This window comes from Gymnogyps californianus, chromosome 4 (genome assembly GCF_018139145.2).
Source record: "Gymnogyps californianus isolate 813 chromosome 4, ASM1813914v2, whole genome shotgun sequence".
Lineage (NCBI taxonomy): Eukaryota > Metazoa > Chordata > Aves > Accipitriformes > Cathartidae > Gymnogyps > Gymnogyps californianus.
In genome coordinates, this window is record NC_059474.1 from 71,900,905 (window position 1) to 71,912,674 (window position 11,770).

Sequence of the window (11,770 nt, forward strand, 5' to 3'; positions counted from 1 at the left end):
GGGATATTGTCCTTAGCAGTGGCTCCTGACAAAATGATAACAAAATATACTGTGCCTGACACACCTCTGTGGAAATTGTTTCTGTGCTTCATGAAAAACGACTTCTGCGTGACTTGGCTGTAGTATTTCACACCTGAAATACACTGAGAATCATTTTTATACCATTTCTGAAAGTTCTTGAAAGCATTTGTGGAAATTCTGATGTATTGGAGGAGGATTATTTGGAGCATTTCAATTAGAAAGAAGTCAGTATCATTTATTACAGCTCCCCATTCTTCTCTTTTTTTGCTACTCATCATGACAGGTTTCCAAAATGGAGGTAATTTTCAAAACATGAAACAAGAATGTAGGCAAAATATTTGAGGAATGATGGATAATTTATTAAACAAAACTGGAAAAAAAAAATCTTCTACTGCAAAAGAAAAACTCAACCCATGAAAGTTTTCAACTAAAAATAGTTTATTTGTATAGGTGCTGAATCAAAAATGCGTATTGTCTTCTGTGTTTCAGTCTTAAGGGATGATTTAAAATGAGCTGCTCACAATAAAAGAATGGGTTTTTTATATGCATGTTATTATACTAGAACCTTTTACATGCATTTTCCCTATATAAATATAGGCTATATAGTTATAACCTATCTGTTGTAGGATCTATGAATTTCCCTCTCAATTCATGCTGGGAAGTCCATAGACAATAGGGCAGAAAGTATTTACAGAAAAAGATGTTAGTTTAAGGCTAGCACACTCTGGCCTTCTTAATTTTATATCCATAGAGTTATAGATTACTTGCAGTATCCTGGGAATGGGTAGAAAGCTCCAGTGCAAATGAAAACAGTTGCATGCAAAAGGACATTCTATTAAATAGTTTTTCTGTCTGTTTATAATTTCTCAGCCTTGAAATCTAGGGACTAGGAAATTTTCCTTTATGAAACCCAGGAGATTTTTGGCATTTTCTGTGAAGTCTCAGAGGTTTTGGAATACAGTTACTTGAATCTCTGGCCACAGGATGCCAGTGTTGAACTGCATTACTTGGGTGAGCGAAAAAATATTCTCTTTAAGGTAGACTGGGTAGATGTGAAGCTTTTTCTGCCAGCTGTGACAATGAAGGTGAATCTTCTAGCTTTTCAGATAACACAAAATTCTCCTCCTAGAAAGAAGGCCTGGTGCCTGTGTAATACCTATGGATGGACACAGTGTACTGGCTCAGAGGGGAAAGCAGCGTATGCCAGTCAGTGCGTGAAACAGCTTGTTTACTTTGCAATTATTATTCCCAAAATAACAACAGTAATGATGGAAAACTGATGCTGACAGTTTTGGGGTGGAGCAGAGTGGAGATTCACTTGTTAAATAAAAAGATTTCTGGGTTTTTTTTCCTCAGAAGAAGCAATAAACCTTCTGTGTGGAGTCATTAAACTGGCATTATTTTGTGAGTGTTAAGGGAGCTCCATTGTATAGCCTGAGAGCATTTTTCAAAGGTATTGAATGAGGATAAATTCACTTAAGGTACCTCTGTGAGATACAGAAAAGAAAAGTCATTGGGCAGCTGAAAGCTTGATATTGTAACCTTGAAACAATATGCATTAGGTGTACATAGGCATGAAAGAGTAATTCCAGACACGAGGTAAAGGACAACATGAAAAAATGGGATTGTCATTTAAGAGGTAGATTTTTGCCAGATTAACTGGGTAACTTTCTTTGAGAAGATAACTGATTTTTCTAAACAAAGGAAAATGTGATAGATCCAATCTACTTAGACTTCAACAAAGCACTTCATGTAGTACCACAGGGGGAGTCAAAGCCCGTTAGTCTGAACGTAGCACCGTGCTAACAAGACTATTCCCAGGCTGCTTCATCGGTGCAGCTCAGCGCATGAAGAGGATGGTGTGGGGCTCTCTTTATCCGTTTGCAAAGTCACCTTGTTAGGGACCTTGAGTTGTTCAGCCACCCAGGCATGCTTCAGAGAAGAGAGGTGGCTGCTGCTCATAAACCCTACGTGGAACATCTGCTGTTTAAGTAAAGGACAGCACTGGTGCAAAAACATATGGGACCAGACCAGCCCCATGTAAGATTAGACTGGATATTCAGAATAGATTTTGTAAGGATCAGAGGAGAGGGATGTTGAACAGCCAGAATGAGTAGTGGGGTAAAAGACCCAGCCTAAAGATGAGTACATCTATGAAAGGGGTTTCAGGCTGGTTACAGTAGCAGAGCCCTCAAATGGATTACCCAAGAAATCCTCTCCAAGGCTGAACATCTTTGTTCTGTATGTTTTCACTGTCCTTAATGGCATTTACATTGCCCATTCTCCATACCAAACTACTGTATTGAACAAAAGGTAACTTCACAGTTTGTGGGGTTAATAGGGTCTGGGTGGTATTTTGTAGTGAGAATAACATTTTGTTCTCTCCTCTTCCAAAGAAATTTTGCTGTAGCACCAAATGTGCTGGGACAAATCATTCTCAGCTAGTACAGGCTTCATTTGACCTCCGCTTTCTTGCTTTTTGTAGAACTAATGTGAAAATGAAAAAAGTCAAGCCTAGCAAATCCTACGAAGCAGATCAGTGTGTAAAAGGATGCGGCATCAGCACGAGAATGCTTCTATTTGGACTTCCTCCATTGAAAACCCAACCTTAGACTCATATTTAAAACATCTATTTCTTTACAGTGGATTGAATTGCAAGGAGCTTAAAAGTTGAATCCTGCTTTCTTCATAGCCTGAGCCCACGCTGGAAAAGAGATCTGTTTATATAACAAAATGTCTCTTTCAGGGTTATTTACAAACACCAGGGGATGACACTTGCTCACTCAGGACATAGTGTTATATGCTCAGTTTGCTTCTCTTTGTCGAGTTTGTGATGTTGGGATCCACAGGAAATCATCTCAGCATTTTGCTGTCGCAGATTTCGTGTCCAGTCTTATACATACGCAGTAAACTGCTGCTTTCTTTCCTAATCCAAGCTTTATGTGGTGCTTATGTAGATACCAGGTCTGGTTTTTTTAGAAAGGTTGTCCCCTGGGACCTATTTCCAGTGAATTCTCCTCTTGAAAGGGAAAATTAGGGTTTAGAGGGAGGGTGTGGGGGGGTGGAAGTCATCTTTACTGTCATGGTATGTTAAGTTGTCTTGTTACAAACATGAAGCTAGTCCTGTAACTCCAGGTACTGCTCAAAGCAGACAATATAGAGATACTGACTGGAGACAGATTGGAACATTTTTTGGGGGAAAATACTCCTTACACTGCCTTATCCTGAGTATATTGCAACCAAAAAAACCAAGCAAGCACCCCAGCCCCCCAACTTGTCTGATTGCTCCTCCATGGCTTCATCCCAGCACAGAGCAAAACTACCCCGTGGAAATGGAAGAGTGGCAGCCGCCTCCCGCCCCAGCGAGGGCAAGCTCTTGCTGCAGGTGGCTCTGTCCAGTTTGTCGAACAGGATATTAAAATCACAGCCAGCTCTCGAGATGCCCAGGCTTCCCCTCTGCTGCCGTGCCCTTTTCCAAGAGCTGTTACACCGTAGCTCAGCTTGACAGAAAGTCTGTTTTATTTCTTCTTCCTTTGCTCAGCCTCAAACCTGGAAGGGGTGGGATGGCAGGGGCGAAGCCCTGCTGGCTTCCTGCTGCTGGCTTTCCTCCTGCCCTTCGCCCCGGCCATGCTCAGCCCAGCTCTGAAGTCCCTGCTGTGGGTAGGGGAGGGAGACGGGAGGAAAATGCAGTCCCTGTTGACTCTCAGCCTCTCTGACCCCATCAGTTTGTAGTCTAAGGGCAACCTGGCTTTGCACTGAACTGGTGACCTCCAGAGAGAAGAGCAAAAGATGGCAGAGGCTGCCTTAGGAGAGCAGGAAAGTAGTTTCGGTTCATATCTTCTGCGAGTTGCACTGTTTCACCCTCCTCGCTTTACAGTGGTGTAAATGCCGACATGTCGTGCTAGATAAGGAAAATCAGAACTGTCTCTTACAACAACTCCTGCTTGTTTAAAATGGGTTACTAAAAAAAAGTGACAAGCGAAAGGAGTGGTAAGAGAATGCTCTTTTACTATTCTATATGTAAATTAACTGTGCCATTTATGAATCAGTACCCTAAAAATAAAACCACCAAAAACACCAGAAGGAAATAAATGTCCAGAGTGACAAAAAGACAGCGTGAAGTTGTTTTGGATGTGTGACGTTCTTAGACCTGTGAAGCTTTGTAATCATTGTTTCCTTTTATTTTAATTTTTTTTCTTTTTTGCTTAGCAGATCTTGGCACAGCTGAATTAACTTGTTTGAACTCCTTCAGACTTTTATTTCAACACTGCAACTTTGTTAAAACTAAGCAGTTATGCAGAGTAATCATGCTTTAAGATAGCCTTTAAATGCATGCAGACCTTTATTGAACAAGTTTACACCTCCATACCCTTCCATTATCATTGTATATGCATAGCCTTGAATCAGAGGCAAAGAAAACAGTTAAAAAGAAAAAAAAAATTTGAATCGGACATTTAAATGATATATGCACCTAGTATATATGACCGCTGTGAACCGTATGTGCAAGTAGGCTGTAAAGCTGCTAAGATAATTTTCCTGGCTGCTTCTGCCTTCTCCATCCCCACCAAAATTTCCCATGTGTATGCTTTTGTCTCTGCAGACAGGGTAACTGTAACACTGCAAATCCTCTTGGAAGTCGTCCCATCAGAGGAAGACCAGAAATCATGATCTTCATGTGCAGCTTTTGGCTTGGTGTTTCATTTCAACCTGAGGAAGAGGATAGGGAGATTTCTCCCCCTACCTAACATTCTGCAGACTGGAGGAACGAGTCACAGCTGAGATGGATACCGAGCGAGTCAGTTACCAGAACTGTATTTTATGATGTTGCAAAATTTTTTTTGGATGTCGTTGGTTTATATGTAGAAAGCAAGAACTTGTGCAATGAGGGGACTCATCTCCTCACTGTTTCTTTTGTTAGTGTCATATTTTAACAAACCGTAGGTTCGTCAAACTAGGATTTTGGTTGCATTGTCACTGAAAATAGGTTTAAGCAATGTGTAAGTAATAGTCAGGTGTACTGTGAAGAATGTACCCTGTTTGCTGTCCCTGAAGAACCCAGCTCTCACCAGAGACAGGGTGAGATAAAGCTCTACTGAGTTTCACTTACTAATGTTCTTCCCGTCACTCCGTTTGGCAGCCCAATTTGACTTCTTTTGGCTCGCTGGGAGCACCAGCACACTGATGCAGAAGCACAGCGGTTTCCACACCTTTGTGGTGGCAAGTACAAAGTTTCTTCATTCCGGAGTTGTTATACTATAGCCGATGGGAGCATCTTCTGAGAATTAATATTTCTGCCAGTGGGGCAGGAAGATTTTAGCCTGGGGGCAGTAATTTCATACATGTTAAAGTTTCTACCAGCCTGGAAATGATTACTGTTTTTACCAATGTTTCTTTGTGTACATCTGTATAGGAAATGCAGCAACTGAGTAATCACCTTCAAATGAATCAAAATGTTTGAATGCGACCTCCGTTGCTGTATGAATATTTTCTATCTGGAAGCATATGGACGTGCAGTTATCAGTCAGGCAAACCTGATTTTAAAGTTTTATATCATTGTTGGTGGGCAGAAATGAATAATAGTCACTGGTGGGAATAGTGTATAGACATGGCAATAAATGCAATACCTTTTTATGAATAAGGTATAAGGCAAGCTACAACAGATTTGTTGATTTGAGAAGGATATGCGCCTAATCTGTGGGCTTTTTATTCAAGAACACTCCAATTAACTGCGCTTTGAAACACCTAGGAACAGGTGCTCTGCCAATGTTCTCTTCCCGGTTTTATCTCAGCAGAAACAGAGAAAGGCCATCAAAACTGACAAAATCAAATGAAATTCATCTTCAGAATGATGTTTGAGCTGAGATTTGGCTTAAATATGAGCTGAAGTTTTGCCCCCTTTTTTTTTTTTTTAAGATAGTTGTAATAAAGAAATTTTTTAATGCTTAGAAATTCCGTTTTATATTGTTAGTCGAAGACTACTCAACCTTAAGATTAAGGTTTGTTTATCACTCTATTAAGAATATAATGCTTAAATATTGAATGCACTACTTTTTTAACTGTTTGCTATCAGCAAGTCATAAGTTTCATGAAAACTTTTATGGAACTAAGCAACATTAAACTTCCTAAATTGGGAGAAAAGCACAACTAGTAGCCAGACCACTACAGTAAAGGGAGACTGTGTGTTGTATATGTGTTGTATATATCCAGAATATCTACCATTTTAAGGGTGTACAGTAAAATGTCTTAAATTTATTCATGTTTTTCTTTCTTGTATTTCTATGGTGGAATTTCACAGAAGTAGGGAAGTGGGAGTAACACATTATGTAGAAGAGCGGTAATTTAAGACACAGAAAACATTTTGCAAACAATATTTTCTTTAAATGTTTTCTGTTTACAGTAACTTAAAGTATTATTTGAAACTTTTTTTAGGCGAACATTTGGAGAGAGATTTTTACGTTGACAGTGCATGCGTTTAATTAGTATTTACATTTGGGTCAGAATTCTGCTTTTGAGGCCATCTCCTGCCATCTCAGTTCCCCAGGGTTTGGCCTGTGTCATCGTGGAGCATCTTCAGAGTACAGAAACTGCGTTTCTCTCTGACAAAAACAAACCGCCTGATGCCCTCCGGGAGCGCACCTAACACGCTCCTCCGCTAATGGATGCTGCGTGCGGGGGATCCCACCAGCGCTAGGCCAAAGCAAAACCTCCGGAACATTGATAGCGTGGATGCCAGGTTTTCGGCACCAACCGTTTCATTCCCCGTATTCGCTCCTATCATGCTACATTACTTGAATGTTTAAATGTAGGCAGTGTTAACTTCTAGAAATAAATGGGCTCTGTAAATATAACTGAATGTTGCTTTATTTTCCCGTCGTGGACTTTAAAGTTTAGAAACGTTTCTGAAGCCTGATTCAATGACCGCATTTTACCAGGTTTATCTCATGTAAGGGGTTAATTTGTCCCAAGGGAAATCCTATGACTCATTGATTGTGAAGTTCTGTATTTTAGGAATAAAAAAAAAATTACCTGCAAAATTAAAACCTATTTTTTTGAAAATGCACAGGGATTCTAATTTCAGGTTTAGTTTCTTTAGCCCATACAATCACAATAAAAAATATTGTAATTGGGTTTCCACTGTGTTACAAAAGTCAGTATTAAGGACTTTTATTACACCTGGAAGTGAAACATACCCTCACAAGTGGAGGAAAAACAAGTTACAAAATTTTTTTTAAAGCATCGAGTTATTTTTTAAGACTTTTTTAAAAGTATCGTCTTCAGAGTCATAAAGGAAATTCTTCTAGAATAAAGGGTAAACTTTATATATAATTTTTTTTACTAGGGCCTGAGGTGGTCAGGCCAATGAGACTACTTCTGTGGAGAACTTTAGTGATCCTTAATTTTTTTTCCTTTTTTTTTTTTTTTCCCTTGCCCTTTGCACCTTTTTATCAACTGGACTCCGTCAAAACATTTCTTTCTTTTTGTTTAGGTGGGTGCTGCTGTTTTTCTTCTTTGAATTTGTTGCTTTTCTGGAGTATAGGCAGAAGGGTCACTAAAGGCAACAGAAATGAACATCTTATGTGAGTAGCAAATACTGATGAGGTTTAGTACAACACCTCTTAGAGAAACAGTTCAGCATCTGAAGCCTCCGAAGATGCTGACCTATCTTTGCACCTCCTGATCTGGACTGCTATGTGGCCTAAGGCATAATTTTATCAGAGGGGCACGTTTTGATTTCTGAAGCCTGCTCCCAGCTCTGCATGGGCACAGCGTGGCTGACCTTTTCTCTGGTGCTACGTGCTGCAGGTCTGTCCCTGCCATCCCCTCCCAGCCCAGGAGTCTGCCGTGGCTTTCGAGGGGCTATCGGATGGGAGCCGGAGGGTCCCCTCTTCCTTCCCTACATCAGCAATACATTCCTTGTCCGGACCTAGGGTTTTCACGATTCGTTTCTGCTACTCCAGATAATCTCCTTTATACGCAGGAATCAAAGCAGGCCAGAGAGTATCTTGTTTTTTAAACAAGGTGCCTGTGGTCTGATAAGATCTGAGTTGTGTATGTCATGTGAAATACTTCCAGATCCACCCTATAGAGCTTTTCATAGGTATTGTGCACATTTTGCGTCGTTGTACATGGACATTTTTGGTGCAAGACAAAATACACTGAGGTCTCTGGCATGACCGGCAGCTGCAAAGTTTTAGGGGTGCTTTTTGTCACGATGGCGTGGGGTTTGCGAAACAGTAGTGCCGACACGCCGCCGACGGGCAGCACCTTCCCAGGGACACCGTGGCCTCCAGCTGTGGCCGAGGAGCAACGACGCTTTAGCGCGATGCCTGTCCCCAGCTCCTCGCCTTGTCAATCAGCTCCCAGGCTGCAGCAGTTTGCCGCGTAGTGTTTTAAGTTAACCTGCATTGATTTTGGTCTGCCTTAAAATACTGCGCCATCAATCACGGTGTTTTAGGAGCTGGCTCTGGAGCCTCTCCACAGTGGAGAGAGGTAGGTAGCTCAGAGCTGCAGCTTCAGCAGCTAAACATCTAATATCTCGTAGGCGTGTGTGTATACATGTATTGTATATATTGCCATAACATGTGTTCAAGCTATTTTTTTAATGAGAAAACTTCTAAGTACTTTTGGAAAAGCCATTCAAAACGAAGCAACTGTCGTAACTTTTATGCTACTTTTTTTTCATTCTTGGTACATTTTTCACTTTATACAGAAATTGTTGCTTATTTTTACTCTCACTTGTGCTCTTCAAAAGTTGTCTTCTAATGCTAGTGTACAGTGACAAAGGCATTTACTCTGATTTGACATAAATATGCATCTGATTGATATCATAAACTAAGGGCCAAGCTGGCTTAGAGAAAGACAAGCCTGAGAAAACTAAGCTGCCCCAGGATATGATGCATCCCATGCTAAGACGGGTATTCAAAGTAGGTGAGATGAACTGATCTCTGGAATTGCTCATAGTTCTGTTTTTCTTGAAGGAGGAGACGGGATGAGTAGTTTAGGCATGCTTAACATGTTAGGTAGCTGAGCGGGAGTGAAATGAACCCTAAGTTACTGCAGCCGGTGTAATAAAATTACTAAAAGCCCTTATGTTCTAAACTGATTGATACTGAGCATCACAATTACCCCCTAAAAATTACTTATTTTCAATTCAAACTGCAATAGAGGGGTTTTTTTATTAGAACACGCTACATTTTCCAGATTTTCCAATTTGAATTAAGACCAAACCAAAAAAATCTGCTTGCAAGAAGTTCATCTGCCTTTGACTATGTATATATAAATATAACTCTTTGGCTGAATGTGTATGCTCCTGCTTTTTGGTTTCCAGAGAAAAATCAGCCCTCAATTTAAGAATATTTTTCAAACATTATTCTACAGAAAAAGATAGAAGTTACCTATATCCACAAGGTAGGCAGCTAAAGATGAAAAGGACTTTCCATAATGTGCAGTACCTCCAGAATTTTTGGTTCAAGCATTAGACATGTATCAGGATCCAGACAGATTTTAGTCAGTATAGGTCTTAGAAAAATGAGTGTTGATCTTTCTTCAGGAGGAAGTAGGTATTTCATTTTTCCAACATACCTATCAAACATTGTGTTTAATGACCAGCCGAGCACAGATGGCTCGTATAGCAGAGCCTGTAGGAGGGCACACACTGAAATCCAGTGCAAAAAGTGTGTTTATGTCTGGGAAGGATGTGAATGACAAAATCCGGCACTTTGAACCCAGGAAGAAGTGGTCAGGGGGATGTGCAGGACAATGTGTGATAACCCCTGTTTGGTTATGGGGCTGCTTCCTAAGACTGGAGTCTTTTCTGCAGCGACTGCAGTGTCCGTACGGCTGCTGGCACAGGTAAGGCCAGTAACAACGCCCGTTCAGGAACATCTCTGGACCTTCAGACACTTGAACTGGCTCTCACTCTTAAACTTACTCACACTCTATATACGGTCTGTAAAGGTGTTTTTTGTGCAAGCCTCATAGCAGTAGTGAGGACAACCATCCTAAGAAAGTCAGCTTGTGCCCATGCCAATTTGTATCCCGCCTAAGGTTCTGTGGGCTCCCCCTCAGCCTGGCTCTTCCCCCTGGTAGGATCAGTCCCCAGGGAAGGCTGGTGCTGCCAAAGGGAGATGGCAGGGCTGAGATATCCCTGTGCCCAGATAGGAGCTCTTGCCTGCAGAAGATGGCAGCTGTGATTTTTTTTTTTTCCCCTCGGACATCCCCCTCACACTCTTTCATCCAGTTCTCTGCGGTGATGAGTCTGGAGTAACTCAGGAAAGTCTCCTTGCCTTAAACACCTACTGGTGATGCGTTGAGACTTGGCAAACTGATGTTGAATTTCCTGTGTGCTTTCAGAAGCCTATATATTTTTCTCGCGTGTTAGTCCATGTTTAATTTGATTTCTGTTATTGTCTTTTTGCCAAGGAACTTCTGGGGAGCATGTCTACAATTGACACACCAATTCTGTTTACATTTGCTTTCTTGTTTCCTTTTTATTCAAAGAAACTTTTGAAATAATTTTTTCCTTGAAGTGCAAAGACCCAAATGGATAAAACACCTTTTTCAACAAAGGCTTGACTTTATCAAGAGAGAGTTTGGATCCTCTTTACATTCCCTGTAACAGGAATGTCTACAATGTTGTTATCTAAACTAAAGCTTTGATATTTTCTAAATATTATATTGATGATGATCCAACATGGTTATAAAAGTGCTGTGGCTACAGTCAGTTTTACGCTGCTGTAGCTCATGCTCTTCTCACAACGCAAGCTACAAAACTTTCCCACTGCTAAGCTTTTCTGCAGGCCTTTTTCAGCTCCCAGGAATTCAGCTAGATCTCCTTTGAAAGGGAAATACCATCCCTTCCTTTGGGGTGCACCTCACCATCTAGAGTCGGTGCTTTGGATGTTAACAAGTGACCGTAGCTGCAGACAGGCGCCTTGCTGAGCCCAGAGCTTGTTCTGTTCAAGGGGAGCTGGAGTCCTGGGTTTTATAAAGTAGCTAGCTTTCGCAATCACCACTTGTACTTACAATGTTTTATAAAACTGTTACCTGGGAATTTTGGTGTTTCCCGCCCCCCCCCCACCCCCGTTTGTTATGAGAAGTTTGAATGTTACGGGACAGTTTTCTAATTTTATCTTGTGCTGTTGGCTGTGCCTCAAGAAAGCCATTTGATGCAGTTCTAGCTGCCAATATCTCTTTGCCACTCAGTCATTACAGTGTAATTGGATCTCAAGTACGTGTATAATTTGCTGCTAGCAATGCTGGCTTGTCTTAATTATGACATCCAGCTGATTTCTAAGGATACTAATCAATGAATATGCACAGCATAGTAGACAGACTTGTACAGATGAATGAGTCTTCACGAGAACTTGAGCTTTCGCGGTACCTACGTATCAAGCTATTTAAAAGCATCAGGGCAGGATCTCTGGCTTAAAGTGGATGGGGGCTTTCAAAAGGGCTTGTGACACAGCCCAGGACACAGCGTGGGCAAAGCCTGAGGTGTTTTAGACTGTGTATATGTGTGCGTTGTGCCGCACTTGGCAAAATTTCTGGGAGAAAACGAGGAAAATCTTAGAGGTATAAATACGAACTCCTAGGCAGATGATGATTCTTACCATTTCCCAGTGCTTTCTCCTACATTCACCCCGACTGAAGGTTACAAATAACTTTTCACTGAAAACATTTCCTTTCAGTGTCTCCTCTGCAAGCCAGCTTTGTGAGACATCTGTATTTAATTTTAAGCTGGGTGCTA

General features: G+C 41.1%; 1 protein-coding gene across 2 annotated transcripts in view; it reads left to right on the plus strand.

Moving 5' to 3' along the window:
* The window catches only part of SLC7A11 (solute carrier family 7 member 11), a 260,524-nt gene extending 253,676 nt beyond the window's left edge, over window positions 1-6,848 (plus strand). For both annotated transcript variants that reach the window (XM_050896134.1, XM_050896133.1), the window contains one exon: window positions 4,622-6,848. In XM_050896134.1, the coding sequence (XP_050752091.1) occupies window positions 4,622-4,689 (68 nt within the window). In that variant the 3' untranslated portion in view covers window positions 4,690-6,848. The remainder of the gene's footprint in view (window positions 1-4,621) is intronic.
* Window positions 6,849-11,770: the final 4,922 nt, after the last annotated feature.